Genomic DNA, 18,851 nt, shown 5'->3' with positions numbered 1-18,851 from the left:
CATATTTAAGTTTCTTTTGTGAAGATAAACAAATTTAAGAAAGCATCTAATTATATTTATTCGAAATCGGATGTGAGCATTAAACATAAATATGATGAAAATTTTCAAGAATGTAACGTATTTTGAAGATCTCTAAGAGATTATGTATCTCATACCTTGAATACAAATTCTTAAAAAAAAAAAAATAGGAAAAGATAATTCTACCCTCTTTGGGTTTAAGTTTGATTCTTAAAAATTCAATTGAAAATATTCAATTTGTTTATTGTGATGGACTCTCAAATGATATTTATTTCATTTATTGCAAAAGCAATAAATTCATTAAAGTTCATGTTAGATCTTCGTTCTTTCTATATTCATGCTTAAAGCCTATATAGTATATTACTTAGGTTGCTAGTTCCATGAAATGTTAGTATGATTTTATATAATTCATTTTAAAAATATGCCTTTTAGTTTTCAAAAGATTCTTTTAGATTTAGGACTAAATTGTACAAATATTGATGACTAAATTTGTTATTATATGAATCAAAATTATGTACAATTGATGGGCAACATTAACTTTGTGATTAATTGCCTATAGTTGTTGACTTCCAAAATTGATGAGGACTAAATTGCTCCAAATTTTTGAGAGATAACAGTTTGCTCAAAATTGAAATTAAGAGGGACGTGAGAGGTGCTTTTACTATATTATAATTAATTATAAATCTAAAAAGAATTTAGTTGTAACATAGATGATTTATTATTGAAAAACGAAAAACATTAAAGAAACAATAGGAAAAATGAAGTATGGAAAGTAGATAAATGTTTTGGAGAATATGACATAATCTAAGGACATAAATGCAATTAATCCAAAAGGTGTTACAAATGGGTTTGGAAGTAAAAATAAGGGAATCCAAACTACTTTTGGTAAGTAATGCTGAGGCAAAAAAATAGTCCAGGGCAGATTCCCCCTATTGTTGGTGATAAGCTTTAACGTCGAAGCTCAACATTTTGTTTAATCTTATTTCTGTAACAGTAACGCCTGAAATTTCTTTAACCCTCAATTGCAGATTTTCTTTTTTCTCCCCTCCAATTAAGAAAAAGGTTTGAGAGCAGGACCAGTTTCATAAATAGCATCACTTTAGAAAACCAATGATTATTTGGTAGATGTTTTCCTAGGAATTTATATTGTTTCTCGTATTTTCATTTTGCTATATTGTTATTCACTAAGGGCATGTTTTAAAAGTCATTTATAATTAAATTTCACTATATTTACTTGTAATTACATTCATGTGATATATTTGGATAAATTTTTTTTAACGCTCAATTCAAAATTTCTCTTTCTTTCTCTTTTTTCCCCTTAAATTAAGATAATTTTTTTTAGATTTGCCTCAAATTTCTTCCACGCTCAAATGCAGATTTTTTTTATTATAACAAATTAAGGTACTTTTTAAATTTAATTACTTTAATGAAGTTCTTTTAAACTTAATCATAAAACAAAGATACTTGCAATTCAATTAGACTCAACAATATTCAACTTATTTCCATCATACAATTTTACTTTCTCCATTTGTTTATCAATTTCCAATTCATATTTAGATTATAATTTCATAAACAATTAAATTTATTTTAAATATAAACCTAAAACAATATAAAATTCATGTAGCACTCCAAACCCAGTCTAGATGTTTTGGCCGAATCTTGAGGAATTACATAACTTGTATTTAACCCAGAAATTGAATTCGAAATCGTAAGTTTTGACAGAATCATTTTGGCATATCACTTTCCAATTTTAAGAAAAATACTCAATAAAAACTATTTATTTTTTACAGAAAAACACTTTCGTGATTACTTCATTTTGCAACGGAAGTTTCTAAATTATTAAATTTTGAAAACTGTGACTCAATTTGTAAAATATATAATTTTGCAGTTTAAAGATATTAACTACTAAATCTAGCAAAAACAAATCAAAAACAAAAAAAAATGTCCAAAATAGTTTACAGTCTAAAAAGTCCGAAAAAGTCCATATTAAACATTTAGTCCCTTTTAAAACCGTTTTATTACTGAGAATCCAACCTGAGCTCTCGCGCGTCGTCCGATCCTAACTTTGCTGATTACCTGCGAGGATAAAAATAAAAGGGTGAGCTAACGAGCTTAATGTGTAACTTGGCCCAAATAAACAGAACATATATCAATATAACAGACATATTAATTATAGATGCAGATACAGATTCAGATTCGCCTACAGATGCAGATGCAGATACAGATACAGATACAGATTCAAATCCTACCTCCATCTACTACATACCATCTCCATCTCTCCCTACATACCAATTAGGGTAATAAATACCTAACCAACCCCATACATCTATAAGTGAGTGTATGTCCCTTTTTAGAATAGCGTAGGCAAGCTGCTAGAAATAGTGCGGCAATCCGTCAAAACCAGATAGGTGTGGTCTAGTCACCAGAATAGATATGTAGTTTAAACCACCATATAAGGCAGATCATTAAAATGCCAACACTTCCTCCGTCACATCATTATCTCACCCCAATGCATATGCGGAACATAATACATGCTCAAATGCATATAGATGAGTCATGCTTTTAATAATCAGAACATGCTAACAGAATTATCAGATTACTGATCACTTATGAATTTCACATTATTGGGATGCTTGAAGTAATTACACATAGATTATTCATACCACAGATATCACATACAGAAGTCAAACAAAACACACAACAGTAGATAACCTCGAATCGCACTTCAACTATGGCCCTAACCAAAATTTACAAAAATTGGGCCCACATGGCCTATCACACGCCCGTGTGACCCACACGACCCATTTAACCTAGCTCGTGGTGCCCACACTGTCGTGTTACATTGACAATGAACTTTTCGACTTAGCGTCGTTCACAGTTTTTTGAGATTTTCGTCACACACCTAGTCGCTTTCCAATGCCAACATCAACAAATTTACAAGCTAAAATGACATCCAATTTAATCGAATTAGCAAATAGATAAGAAAAATGACCCTTGCCTTTCTAAAATTTTTGAAAAATAAGTATACTCAGATTTAACAGTTTAAAGTTTTGAATAAAAACTGAAACAATCTAGATTTGGATAAGTATTTCGACTGCAAAGTAATTTTTTATCTGATTTATAGTTATATATATAAAGGAAATGCAAAAGTGTGAAAAAAATAAGGAAAAGGAAAGAGAAAATCGATAGAAAATAGACAAACTGATTATCAAGATGAAACAACTTCTTTGCATCTCCACTCGTGTAGTCCAATTGCTTCATCTTTTTTAACTTCCACTGCATGTAATCAAAATAATTAATTCAAGAAAAAAATAACAAAAAATTCACAAAATCAACTAAAAATAAAACAAAATTATATAAAAGAATTAGAAAACATTACCTCTAAGCACCTTACATGCTTGTTTTCACCATTAATTTTGAAAATTACCCATAATTCAAACTAATTAGCAACATGATAGTGAAAAAAAAATGTTAAAATGCAATTAAATTTCATATTGATATCTTTTCTCTGGCAGTAACCTGATATAACGATCAAGCATTGCTTTGATTCTAGTAAAAATGACCACAAAAAAAAAATAGAGATAAAATTAAACGCTTTAAAATCATCATGTGTGAAAAAAAGTGAAAGATGTTAAAATTTTAATTACCTTTTCCTAGTGAAATTTTTAGTAACAACATGACCAGTAGGAGAAAAGGTGACTAGTGCAACATCAACATTGCAGAAAATAGGAAGTTCATTGGCTTTTCTAATGAGAACGCTTCTATGTCTTGAAAATGCAACTATAGATTCTATTACATTCTCTCTCTTTTTTTTAGTATCCTTTGGAGACTATGGTTAAACGAGTCGTGAAATGGTGGGTGGGGGAAGGGGGAAGAAATGATATAATGGCCAAAATGGGACAAACTGAAAACGGGAGAGTGAAGGAGAGGGGAAGGACACTAAGAGTGATTTTAGGAGATGATGCTTCAAAATTAAAAAAAAAAATAAACGAGTCAAAAATTCCACTAAATGGCACTATATTTCCACTTTGCACCATTCGAACTTAAGACCTAAGGGTAAATTAAAATCTTACCACTAAACTAGCAAGACTCATTCTTGTCTCTAAAACACAAGGATGAACTTAAAAGTCTATCAATGACCACTAGGTTCACAAATCTCTGATTCTACTAACCTCATTTCAGGATGTGATATTAATAGTTTGAGTTTTGCAATTTCTTTCAATAATTTTTTTAGCTTTTAGAACAAACTTTAACTTGAAAGGTAAATTGTTTTTTTTTTTTAACTTTTAATATTCTTGTTTTCTTCCTTGCAATCATCAATAAAATCATATTTAAGGTTGGTTTGTGAAAATCAACAAATTTAAGAAAATATCTAATAATGTTTATTCAATTTTGGAGGTGAGTACTGAACACAAATATGATAAATTTTTTCAAGAATGTGTCGTGTATTTGGAGAATCTCTAAAAGATTATATAACTCATACATTGAATACAAATTCATTAAAAAAAAGTCAGGAAAAGATAATTCTACCATCCTTGTGTAAGTTTGATTCTTCAAAATTCAAATGAAAATATTCAATTTGTTTATTGTGATGGACTCTCAAATGATATTTATTTCATTTATTGCAAAAGTAGTAAATTCATTACAGTTCATGTTAGATCTTCGTACTTTCTAAACTCATGCTTAAAGCCTACATAGTATATTACTCAGGTTGCTAGCACCATGAAACGTTAATATGATTTTTATATAATTTTTTAAAAATATATTCATTTTTAATTTTCAAAAGATTTTTTTAGAACTAGGACTAAATTGCATAAATATTGAGGCTAAATTTATTAAAAATTTTAAATTAATGACTAAATTGACATATTGCTAAATTTGTTATTATATGAACAAAAATTATGTATGATTGACGGCCAACATTAACATTATGATCAATTGCCTATAGTTGTTGACTTTCAAGATTGATGGGGACTAAATTGTCTATAGTTGCTGACTTTCAAAATTGATAGGGACTAAATTATTCTAGTTTTTTAGAGAGAATAATTTGCTCAATATTGAAATTAAGAGAGATAAGAGAGTTGCTTTTACTATATTATAATTAATTATAAATATAAAAAAATTAGTTGTAACATATATTATTTATTATGAAAACGAAAAAGATTGAAGAAACAATAAAAAAGGAAACATATACTTATTTCCGTCATAGGATTTCACTTTCTCCATTTGTTAATCAATTTCTAATTCATGTTTAGATTTGTTAGAGTAGTGTAATCCAAATCCCATCACTTATTAAAAAATATAATTTTTATTTTTAATTTAAATTTTATTTTTCTATAAATACCTTATACCAATAAATAATTTTATATGTTCTGTTGATATAGATCATTTATAAATTTTAATCGTCCTTGAACCCCGACCTTCTTGCAACAAAACTCGGACTAGTAGTCATACGAATTTTAGGTAAGTTACTATCTTTGTTATGCTTTTTCCGAATTGCGTATTTTCACATAAATATATTATTTTGGTTGGATTTAAATTTAGAATACTATAATTTTTGAAACTTCAATTTAATCATTTCAACTAAAGTTTAATTTGATTTTCATATAAATTATATAATTATTGCTCTAATTTTTAGAGAACAATTTGTTTTTTTATTAACTCGACACCAATCTTTACTTTTTTTATGAAAAAAAAAAGGTTCATTTCATAGAAAAATTTAGTCAAATAGGTTATATAAACAATGGCATTTAGCCAAGGTAAAATGGTTCCAAACAACCAAGTCCCCAAAAGAAGAGGTCAACCCTTCTAAAAGGAGAAATAGAAGAGGGATCATCACTATTCACTTAGGCATTAACCATTAATATAAACCATTAGTGCATACGATCCCCATTACTAAACAACCTCTATTTCCACTGTGAACCTTGCTTACAAGAAATGGAGAAAACAATGAAGCACATCTCAAAAGCAATCAAATATCACCAACAAGAAGTTGAAAGATGTCGAATTGAGTCCAAAAACTTGAAACCGCCTCGACAGTTAGAGGTAAGCCACCAGTGGCATTGAACATAGATTAGCAAACTTACATTGAGTAATCATACGATGGCAATATTAGAGCCTATTGGAAACAAAACCAAATAGCAACATTCGAAGGCTTTGGCGTTACCCAAGCATCCACCATCCATAGTCGTAATGAAATCTCTCATCCTGAAAACAGGATATCACTAGCGTCAGAAGCATCGCACTAAGCCCTCTGGAACAAAAGCCCATTTAGAAGAGAGAGGATAACAACCACAAAGGCTCAGCAAGGCCCGCATGGGGTTACTATTCCGAGATGAGGGAATAAAAGAAACAAGATAGGGAAGAGAAGGGATGGGGGACAGCCAACCACCGATGATAGGTGGTTGGTCATCAAAAGCTAATTAAAAGCAGAAAAGGCTCAAGCGATGCTTAGGGTTTGATTTCATAAATAGCATCACTTTAGGAAACCAATGATTACTTGGTATATGTTTTCCTAGGAATTTATCTTGTTCCTCATGTTTTCATTTTGCTATATTATTATTCACTTAGGGCACATTTGAAAAGTTACATTATAATTAAATTTGAATGTATGTACTTGTAATTACACATCTATAGCATATTCAGGTAACCACTGTATTTAGTGGATCTCACATATTGAATTGGATTTTATTGGAGCACCCAATTACTCTTTCCAATTCTTAGGAGGGATAAATTATTGTATGGATCCTTCCCACCACATCATCCATGGTCCTTTTCCAATTATTTAATGACTTTTCAACAAATTTCTCCATGTCGTTAACACATAATTTTGGTAATTCTTTTTGCCTTGAACCCCGAACCTTAAACCTTGAACCTTAAATTTGAAGCTTGAACCCTAAACTTAAATCATAAAGCTTGAATCTAAGTTCGGGGTTTAAGATTTAGGGTTTAATTTCGAGGTTTGGGTCTAGGGAAAAAAATTACCAAAATTATGTGTCAATGATATAGAAAAAATTGTTGAAATGCCATTAAATAATGTAAAAGGGATCATGGAGGATGTGGTGGGAAGGATCCATAAAATAATTTCTCCCTAGGAGAAGGGTGGGAATATGGGTAGATTGCCTTCAATCTTGGCCATTAATGTATTTTAAACTAGATCATTGGATCATGGGGACTATAAATAGAGTCTTCTCCCTTCATTTGTAATCAGCTCATTCTTGAGTAATACAGTACATTTGAGAGCATTTACTCAAATGCTTGATGTGGCTAGCTTCCTTCTGGTTTTTCTGTTTGCTTTTTGCTTCTTCGTTAAGAGTTTGTTTCTACTTTATTCTGGTGCCTTTGAGTATTTCCTTTTCGAACTCACATATTTTGAGAGTCCAGTTGACTTAGCGTATTTGAAGCTAAGTTTATGTTTAAGGCTACACGGTTTATGAGACTTAAGTTCTAGCCCCATGACACTTATACAATCTTGAATCTCTACCAAAACTCTAATAAAATGGTCTCAAAACCTCCCTTGCCCTGTCACTCTTCTCGAGCTCGACATTCGCAACATCTCTCTCATATCTACCTTTAGAGACATAGATAACAAAACCATCAACCCTTCCACCACTATCTTCCTAAGGTCTAATTCAAATTTGAACTTAACAAAAGCAAAAGTGGAAAGACTCTGAATCCTCTTACGAATTTTATATGCCACGTAAACATCAATGAATTTTCCATATCAATGACCTATGAGTTAAATTTGAAACTCTCTTGCTTAGATTATGCACGAAAGCAATGAAAAACCTTAAGCGATGAATTTCTCTTCTTTCCATGTTCATGGTTTTTTACTACGTTTGATTAGAAGTTTTTTCCAAGACGACTATTTATGATATTTTTTTTGGAAATTAGAAACAAAAAAGAATCGAAAGATATACAAATTTGATGTAAGAAAATGGTAATAGACTTAAAAAAAGTTTCCTATTTTGTTAAATAAAATTACTAGTACTTTTTTTTCTAAATAAAAAATACAAGTGCCCTTATTAGAGAATAATGCAGGAAAAGAAACTCTTCAATTGTGCTTTTGAAACCGCTATTGTACTAGTTTCGGTGTACAGCTCGGCTCATGTATGGCTGAAAAAATAGGATAAAAAGGTCAATTCATATATTTTGATTAATAATAGTTTTAGGAATAAAGCATAAAATTATTATTCAACGTTAACCGTATATAAAGTTCTGCGGTAAGTAAATTTTGATTTTGTATGATGATATATATTTAATATTAAATTTACAACAAGTAGCGTTTCCTTTTTTTATATTTTTATTTTTTAGCTTTTAATTATTCATTAAATTTGTTTTTTAATAAAATTAAATTATAGATATATCATTAAAATTTTAAATAAAAATAATTCAAAATAATTTTAAATAAATTGTCAAAATAGTAGCTTTTGTTTACCTCGGGTTATATTTTAGTCACTTATCTTTGAAATATTACATTTTAGTCACTTACATTAACGTGTTGTAACATTTTAGTCATTGAGTTGTTAATTTTCATTAACGGTGTAATAGTAAGCTGACGTGGCACGTTAAATCATCATTTCAAACAAAAATTTTAGGTTAAATTATATAATTGGTCCCCATATTTGTTCTTTTTGAGAAATTTAATTTTTTCTTTTATGTTTTTTTTTCTTTTCCTTTTTCTTAATTTTGTTCATTATCTTTTGTTTCTCCTTTTGTTTTCCTCCCTTCTCGACTATTTTACCTACAAAGGCCCTTTTCCAAGTTTATTTACGGAAATTGGCCAATTTTTGCATTATTTACCGAAAAGGGCCGAAAATGACAAAACACGTCCACGTAGGAGCATTTTTTTGTGAAATTTTAGCAAAACGTGCCCCTAAGGGAGCGATTTTGCCATGTCAGCACAAAACGTGTTGATGTGGACGCGTTTTGCTGACATGGCAAAATCGTTCCCCCAGGGGCGCAATTTGTTCTGTGTTTTTCTAGATTAGGGCTTTTTGCATGTTTAGTCCCTAGAGTTTTTTGGTTTAGGGTTTTTATGGTTAGAATTTTGTTAAACTAATTTAGGGTTGTGGTTGTAAGGTTTAGGGTTAAAATTATTTAGGTTTAAGGTTTAAGGATTTTAAAAAATAAATTAGGGTTTAGTGTTTTTTAAAATTAATTAAATTAGGGTTTAGAGTTTTTAAGAAAATTAATTAAATTAGGGTTTAGATTTTTTCAAAATAACTTTGTGTTTAGGTTAAGGGTTTAGGGAAATTTGTATTGACAATAAGGATTTTTTTTTCTGCAGTAGTTCTTGAAAAAATAATTTTGAGAATACGGTTCTAAACAAATAGTGTGAAAAACGCTTCAAGCAGGATGCACTGTCAGCAAAATTAATGAAAAAAGCTCCCACGTGGACACTTTTTTTCTACAGTAGTTCCTGAAAAAATAATTTTAAGAAGACGTTTCTAACAAATAGTGTTAAAAAAGCTTCAAGCAAGATGCATTGTTAGCAAAATTGATAAAAAAAAAAGTTTCCACATGGACGCTCTTTTTCTACAGTAGTTCCTGTTTGGACTTACGCTATAAATGAGCCAAATTTCATTATCAGGTTGCATAAGTTACAACAAGAAAAATTAGAGAGTCTCAGCAGAATAGAAATTAAAGATGAGTGAACATATTAGTGTTATTAATTACTATTATGGTGAGGTCTGTGACACCGAGAACGGCATTGTTTTTTTATCAAAGAACATAACGCGACTGGTTTTTATCCAGAACATAGATTTGACAGAACTTCGTAAAAGAATTAGGCACAAAAATCTTCGGAACGACGCCAATGAGGGTTTCTTCTATTAAGTATAGATTATTTGCTTCGATTGATCCCGTGACATATGACTCATTTGATATCAAAGTTGGTCGTAGCTTAAATGTGATGGTGCAGACTCATCTCGCTAGTGGATCACCCTATCTTGAGTTATATGTACAATTTTCATAACCAAATGAAGCATTTGCGACTTCAACATCTACTACTGTTCGAGAGGAATACACGACCCTTACCCGACACTTTGTTAGTGGGAGGCAGAACATGGAAGCGTCCATATTTGGTTGTAATGTAGAATAGACAACTCCTTTATGACACTTGGTTAGTGGATGGGACATGCACATCGGTGGGTCGATGTACGTTGCTGGAAATACGTATTAGGGAATGACATCAACTTCTAGTGGTTGGCAATCCACATCTGATTGGGGACGTTATAAAACGTCTACAAGAAGGGATAATATACTCCCTACGACGTCCACCAGCAAGGGGAACTCATATGTTGCAGATAATGGAGGGTTGGATGATGAGTTTGATGTGGATCCACCTCGAGAGCTCAGCCTCGATAATGTAGAAGTTGCATTATTTTCTGAATCGGAGCTTGTTCTATCTGAACCTGAAGACGTTGAAGGGGGTTCAGATGAAGAATAAAAAGATCTGTAATTTAGGGCGTACTCGCCTCTAGCTTACATGCATAATGTTGATATATCGGCAGATGATGCGTTGGAGTTTTTAGATCTACCACACAGAAGGCGTAATCATATAAGTTCGTCATTAAATTCGGGTGAATTGGAAGTTGGTAAAGAGTTTTCCAGTAAGGATAGTTTTCTTGATGCATTGAAACAACATAGCATCAAGCGCGGGGTTAACTACAACGTGGTTAAATCCAAATCTGAGAAGTTCGAGGCCAAGTGTGTAGTGAAAGACAGTACATGTTCATGGAAAATCATGGCTTCAGTTAAGAAAAAGACAAGCTTGTAGGAGATAAAAAACTACAAAGGTCCACATACATGTGTTGCTAGTACAGCATCACTGAGTGTTTAGGGTTTTTGAATAATAACATTATTACTTAATGTTGCATTATTTAATGTACTTAGTTGATAGGTGTTTCACAAGATCATCCCAAGATGGATTCAGGTATGATAGCTAGCTTAATACTACCGATGGTGAAGTCGGATCCCAAGACTTTTGTATCGGTCTTAATTGCCAATATTTGTAGCCAATTAAGGTGTACACCCTCTTACCGTTAAGTTTGGATAGCTAAGTAGAAGGCATTGGAAAATATGTATAGTGGGTGGGACGCTTTATATAATGAGGTGTGGCAGTGGAGTCAGGTGCTAGAGACATACGTCCCAGGTTGCATAATAGAGCTTGAAAAGTGCCTTGTGTACTACAACGATCAATTACTCCGTGGATATCAAGTGTTCAAGCATCTGTTTTGAAACTTTAAGCAATACCGGGACGCATTTGTGTACTACAAGCCATTGGTACAAATTGACGGTACCTTTATGTATGGTAGATATACCTACCGGCTATTGCTAGTTGTGACGTGGGATGGCGGTGGGAGAATTCTTCCAATTGTATTTGTAATAAAACTGGGAGAGTCAGGTGATGACTGGGATTTCTTTCTTTCTAAGTTAAGGAGACATGTATGCCCCCAACATGATATCTACATTATATTGGATCAGGGCACTGGAATACTAGCCGTAATTGAGTAACAAAAAAGCCTATGGGATTACACACTCCATCGGTATTGTCTAAGGTACGTTACGTCCAACTACTACGAACAATATCGGTCTACCACTGAACAATGACAAGTGACCAACATGGGTATTTAATCTCTATTAATATAATTTCATTTGTAATATTCAATTTATTCTGAATGGAATAGTGGTATGTAATTTTCATTATCAACTTATATTGGCAAGTTACGAGCGTAATAAGGACCGTTTTTATGAGATGTTGGTGATTTTGCGTTCAGTTAACGAAAAAGGCGCAAACTACCTCTATAACATACCTTTCAAACATTAGACACAAGCATACGACAACAGCCTATGATATGGTTATATGACCTCAAACCTGGCTGAATGCATAAATTATGTTTTAAAAGGAACACGTCATTTTTCGATAACCTCGGTTGTGCGAGAGACATATTTTCATTTGGCGGCACTATTTCCAAAACGAGCACCTAGTTATAAAGGCCAAATGCAGTGAGGTCATGTATGGTTCTGGAAGGTATTGCAAGAAATTAACAACGCGAAGGCACGAGCCAACACCATACACATATTGTGTCATAATTGCGACAACCTATAGTTTCATGTGACTGAGTTTGACAGACCGAACCAAGGTATTACTGGCAGGCAATATCGTGTACACTTGGGAAATAAGACTTGCGACTGTGGGACATTTAACGCACTTCGTTATCCATGCGCTCATGCAATTACAACTTGTTAGAATCTCCATTTGGATCCCATGAGATATGTTGACGAAGTGTACAAAATAGAATACATGTAGAATGTGTAGAAACACGTATTCCCACCGATCTTAGATAAACGTAAGTGGCCATCTGTATCACTTGCTCCATTTAAGTTGTTACCGAATAGAGAATTGCATCACAAACCAAAAGATCGACCTTGCTTGAGTAGAATAAGTAATAATATAGATATCCGGAAAAGAACGAAGCAACAGAACTTATGCGGATGGTATAGGAACCCGGGTCATACAATTCGATCATATCCAAACTGAAATAGTTGATAATTGCTGTAATGAAACTATGTTGCATTATTTTTATTGCCTTATTAAAAAAATACTATTTTATTAAATAAAAATATAAAAATAATTTACTATTAAAATATTAAAAACAAATTTTATTTTATTAAATGAAATAATATAAAAAAATTTATACAAATATATTTAAAAAAATCAATGTATGTGCCAGTCGGAATCGGTGCCACATGGGGTTGGTCGACGATTACGTGCTGAATTTCTCCTTGGTTTAGCTTCCGGCGGGGGTTGTGGTTGCTCCGGTTGTAGGTATTGGGAGGATGACCCACCTTGATAGAATAAAAAATGTAGATGTATTTGCATCACCTACGACGGAGGTGTTTGAATCTTATAAGACGATGGGGATTGGTAATGAGATGAGCTCCTAGATAGTGCCTCGTACGATCTCTCCGGCGACGATGGCCTATATATCGGAGGTTGAGTCAGAGTCATCAAGAAAGAAGATGCACCAGGCCATGCATTCCAACCTGGTGTAAGATTGGAAAAAGGAAACATATAAGGGTTTAGATACATATAAGGGCTAGGATATGCACTTGGCATAATCTGAAGGGGCTATGGTGTGGGTGTCGTCGATTGAAGCGTTGGGCTTAGTGATTGTGTGGGCATTTTTGATGGGCCCATTCCATCATCCCTTCTCCTTGGATTTAAAGGGCTTCGTCATTTCCTTTTGACATGAATTTGCCGACGCCTCTGCTCTTCCGAAAGCAAATATAGTTTGCCATGAATTCTAAACCATGGCATGTAATCCGACACACACTCTAATTCTGAAATGATGATCGATTCGTGAGTAGGTATATAATCATATCGATTTTCCCAAATTTTAATATATTCCGAGAAGAATACTGGCCAGTTCGCATTCGTTTGTCGTAAGTCGATTTTGTGCTCATCATCCAACACCTTAGGTGCCTCGGTAATCAGTTGTCAGAATCTAAATTGTCGCAACACTTTATACGTCTAGTGCATCTCGACGATAGCATAGTTGACCAATGGGACCTTAACATGCCAAATGTTCGGATTTTGAAAAAATTCATTTGGAATTACTACCCAAATTGCCGGATCCTCGTATGGTGTCCATTGAAACTATATGAACGTGATAAAAATATTAGTTATATATATAATACTAAATACTAAATATGAAACAACTATTTTATGTATATATATTTTATTTAATACTTACTTGTGCTTCCGACCGTTGGTCTAATAGAAGCCGTATATTTTCAAAAATGGTAGGTATTCCAATATAACTCGCTGAATGGTTCCACCTAATTAAATAAATTTTTAGCATACAATATATTTTAAATTTATGTAATAATTGTAAAATAAAATATAAATTTTACCTCGTTATGAGTGGGAATGTATATGGGTGGTTCACTCGAGAACATAAAAATGGAAAGTAAAACCGAGCCTATAATTGTAGTAGTGATAGGCAACCTCTAATTTTAGCTTTATTTGGTGGCGTTGCTCCGCACATCTCCCTGTACAATGTTGCCAACATGGCAGACCCCCACCTAAATTCGCCAGCTACTCTAAAATCAACGAGTTTCAGTAGCCACCTCAGATGTACAAGGTTTTGTGACAAGTCCGGCATCAAATAACCTCCAATCATCTCAAGGATGTATGCTCGAACATATCGTACTCTTTCTATTTCAATCGAATCATTCCCCAGCTCTGGAAATGTGTCTCGTAACCAACCCATCTCGATCTGACCTCCGTAAATATTATCCGAAATCGCATCCAAAAGATCATAGCATACGACTCCCCAATTAGCAGATTGAACAAACCCAGTGAGTGCGAACCCATCCACCGGCAATCCCAATTGTAACTGCACGTCCTCCAAAGTAATGGTACACTCACCGCATGGAAGATAGAATGTGTGCGTCTTAAGTCTTTACCTCTCTATTAACACGCTAATGAGTTTCGGGTCCAACTTGCACCCCCGACCTATAGTGGCCACGTGCCAAAAACTGGTTTCCTTCAAGTAATTTTCTATCAACTGTGGTAGAGGACCAGATATATTACAAATATAACATTGTAACACCCTATCTACAGACTATTATAAAAAATTATAAAATAAAAATTAATTAAAATTACATAAAAGAAAAAAATTATTAAATAATATTCAAAAATTAAAATTAACCCTTACCATTTTCATTTGTTCGACGGAGATATGTTTATAATTGAGACAAATTAATTCCCTGGCCATTACTAACATGATCAAATATTTTTGAAATTATAAAAAAAAAATAATACTAATTTAGAAAAAATTAAAAGAAAATAATTAATTAAAGAAAGCTTTGAGAAATTTAAGGAGAAATTTGAGAGCTTTGAGAAATTTAGGGAGAAATTTTAGAGTTTTTTGTCAAATTTTGAAGAAATAAAGTGTGGGTTTTTACAGATTTTTTTAACCGTTGGGCCCCCCAATGATCAAAAAATTAAGTAGCCATTGGGAAAAAAAACACGGAGCAAAACGCGCCACTAGGGGAGCGATTTTGCCATGTCAGCAAAACGCGTCCACGTCAACGTATTTTGTGTTGACATGGCAAAATCGCTTCCCAAGGGGCACATTTTGCTGAAATTTCACCCAAAAAGCCTTCTATGTGGACGCGTTTTGTCATTTTCGGCCATTTCTGGTAAATAATACAAAAATTGGCCCATTTCCATAAATAAACTTGGAAAATGGCCTTTATAGATAAAATAGTCTCCCTTCTCTATCTCTTTTAACATATATATTTTTTTATTTTTCTATTTATTAAAACATTTTATGTTTATGGAAAAAACGAAAGCTAAAATCAAAATAAAATTTGGTTAAATGCAGACATTTTTCCCTCAAATCCACGCTCAAATGCAGACTTGTTTTAATCACAAATTAACGTAATTATTTAAATTAAGTTGTTCTAAATTTAATCCATATATTTTATTATAATTATTTTATTGGTCCAATTCTGGGTGGGAATCTGTAATTTACTTTTTTCTTTCATTCAAATTCTTTTATTACAATCAAAACTTACGAAAATAATGTAAATATCAAGAGTCAGATGTTGAGTGATTAATACAAGGCTTTTTTTTTTTTGGTGAATAAGAACATAAGCACATAACTAAATGATTACAAACTAGTAATTTGAGAAAAGCCCCCTAGACTGATCCAAATCCAGGGAATTCTGGATCATGGTAGGAGGAGACTCAAAAAATTGTAACTCAACATTATCATAAGCAGTCGCTTTCGCCAAATAATCAGCTACTTTATTTTGCTCTCTTGGAATGAACCGCAGAACCCATGAATTCTCCTGGGCTAAAATATTCTGGATTCGTCGAATCAACGCAGAGTTTGATGTTCCTAAAGTACTTCATTGTAGGCCCGAACAGCGTCCAGGCAATCCGAGAGAATTATTACAGTATCATGTCCTCTTCGTGGAGCAATCTTAATTCCTTCAAAAATTGCCTAAAGTTCAGCATCAAATATCGAGTATTTCCTAAGATAACAATTAAAACCAAATAGCCATTGCCCGTGTTCATCACTCGCAACCCTCCAGCTGAAGCATATCCTGTATCCAAACAAACTGCTCCATTAGTATTGAGCAGAATCTTAGACTCCGAAACTTACGCTGTCAAAAGAGATCTCATGTCTTCATCTGTAGTCGCTCTGGGTGGTGAAAGACACAAGTTAGCCCAGCAAAGGGAGTTATTGATGATTTCTCTCGCACTCCAAGCTTGGCCTTGAAAAATAAAGAGGTTACGGTTCTTCTAGAGACACCAAATAAGAATTCCAAAAAGGCAAGCCCAGCTCGTTACATTCTCCGAAACCACAGAGACATCCTGCACATTACGAAGAATCAATCTTGTAAGTTAAGAGAAAAAAAATTTGTTAAGCGATTACCTGTTAAAACCTGGTCCCACATATCCTTGGCAGCAGTACAATTTCTGAGAATATGAAGAATATCTTCCGAATGGTATCTACATATCAAACAAGAAGAATCCACAACTAAACCCCTTTTAACCCTTTCGACATTACTAAGGAGACGTACTTTAAGGACCAGCCAGATAAAGAAACGGACTCGTTGTGGTCCTAGGAGTTTCCAGACACTCTTCTACTTTTCATCTATCTCATTCCAAGTATCACCCTTGCAAATCCTATAAGCACTTTTAACCGAAAAATTTCCAGAAGAAGTATGTCTCCAAATAATTTTATCCGGTCCCTCAGAAGGAATAGGAGGAGGGATACCCATAATCGTCTCGATCACCGCTTTTGGGAGCCAAAGTCTGAACAACTCAAGATTCCACGAGCCATCTTCATTAACCATATCACTAAGGTGACATTCGGGAGATGAACTTGATCAATTGCCCCACATTAGGAATCCACACATCTTCCCAGCATCGAATTTGGCGCCCATTTCCAACCGACCAGTATAAATTCTCACGAAGCAGTGGCCAAATTTTAGAAAGAGCGCCCCAAAGAAACGAACTCCTTGTTCGCTTAAGAGACTCAGGAAATATTTCTGTCAGATGGTATTTAGCACTGATAACTCGAAACCAAAGAACCTCTTTGTTAGCAACAATTTTATATCCTAGCTTTAGTAAAAACGAGATATTCTGGTCTCTTAATTTTCGTAAGCCAAGACCTCCACAGCATTTAGGTTGACAAATCGAATCCCACCGAACAAGAGACATCTTCTTCTTCACTTTTAAAGAACCCCAAATGAACTACTTTACCAAACTCTCAATTTCTTCGCAGACTCTTCTAGGAATTATTACGGATTGCATAAAATAGCTCAGAATAGACAAGAGAACGGACTGGGCCAAAGTGATACGGCCAGCAATAGAAAGACTTTTTGTATCCCAACTGTGAAATTTATTCCTGACCTTTTCAACCAAGAACTGCAAAGTGCTATTGGTAACCCTCTGATGAAAGAGTGAGACTCCAAGATAATGCTCAAGATTTTAGACCTTTTGGAATCCAAACAGAGAGCTAATTGAATCCGCCATCGTCGTATCAACTCCTTTAGAGAAGAAGATGTTCGTTTTCCTAGCATTAATTTTATGCCCAGAAAAATCGCAAAACCTGCTCAAAATGTCTTTTATAATCCTACAATGCTTCAGATCAGCCTTGCTAAAAATGACAAGATCATCTGTAAAGAAAAGGTGAGAAATAGAAGGACCATACCGAGAAAGTCGAATAGGATTCCAAGTACCTTCTGAAATATTCGAATGAATCATTTGACCAAGCCAGTCCATGCATAGAACGAAAAGATAAGGGGAGAGTGGGCAACCTTGGCGTATCTCCCTAGCTAGCCTGAATTTAGTCAGAGGAACTCCATTCCACAGAACCTGCATTGTGGAGTTAGAGATAGCAGATATAATAACATTAATGAGAAAGTAGGGATACCAGTCGCTTGGAGAGAAGCCTTGATGAAATCCCAGCGCACTCTGTCATAAGCTTTCTCCAGATCAATTTTAATGGTCATCCACATTCTTTTAGGTTAGCTTCGCATTGAATGGATAACCTCTTGAACAATAATAACATTATCAATGATGTTTCTTCCTGCAATGAATCCAGCTTGCTCTGGGCCAATAATGTTCGGGAAAATGGTCTTGAAGCGATTGGATATAATCTTCATCACCAGCTTGTATAAGACAGGACAGAGACTAATTGGACGATACTAGGTAAAATCTTCAGGACTAGTCACCTTGGGGATTAGCATAAGAAGTGTATTGTTAAGCTCAGAATCAATAGCACCACCATTGAAAATACTTCTAACCCAATTGCACACCATATCTCCAACAACATTCCACTGGTTTTAGAAAAAGAGAGCATGGAACCCATCACTACCAGGAGCTTTGAGTGGCACCATATCAAAGAGAGTTGCTTTGATTTCCTCATTAATGATCTGCTTCTCCAAGAAGGATATGTCATCATGTTCAAGACGAAGAAAATTACTCGGAGGTAAACTCTGCATAGGGCCAGGGTTTTCCCCATACAATTTTTGGATGATTGGCCTTAGCTTCAACAGCTTCTGAATCATACAGCCAATCTCCAAACCCATTTTGAATAGTAGTGATCCGGTTGTGCTTCCTTTGTCACAACGTACGAGCGTGGAAAAACTTTGTATTACAGTCACCAAAATGAAGCCAATCACAGTGGGCTTTTTGTTTTTAAAGAAGTTCTTTATGTCAAAGGACATTCTCCATCTCCTTCCAAATTTTTAACTCTACTTTAGCAAGACTATTAGAACCCGAACAATCCATAATCCTCTGA

The 18,851-nt window shown here is 33.8% G+C and overlaps 1 protein-coding gene across 1 annotated transcript; it reads right to left on the bottom strand.

Annotated features, from left to right (window-relative positions):
- Window positions 1-16,903: 16,903 nt before the first annotated feature.
- On the bottom strand, window positions 16,904-18,639 carry LOC108465483 (uncharacterized). Its single transcript, XM_017765807.1, has 6 exons — window positions 18,445-18,639; window positions 18,283-18,387; window positions 18,100-18,207; window positions 17,788-17,923; window positions 17,543-17,724; window positions 16,904-17,272 (listed from the first exon to the last, which is right to left on the bottom strand). Exons 1-6 carry the CDS (start codon window positions 18,637-18,639, stop codon window positions 16,904-16,906), a joined length of 1,095 nt encoding a protein of 364 aa, XP_017621296.1.
- Between the last annotated feature and the right edge of the window lie 212 nt (window positions 18,640-18,851).

The sequence above is a fragment of the Gossypium arboreum genome, chromosome 2 (genome assembly GCF_025698485.1).
Source record: "Gossypium arboreum isolate Shixiya-1 chromosome 2, ASM2569848v2, whole genome shotgun sequence".
NCBI lineage: Eukaryota > Viridiplantae > Streptophyta > Magnoliopsida > Malvales > Malvaceae > Gossypium > Gossypium arboreum.
This window is presented reverse-complemented; position numbering and strand designations above follow the sequence as displayed.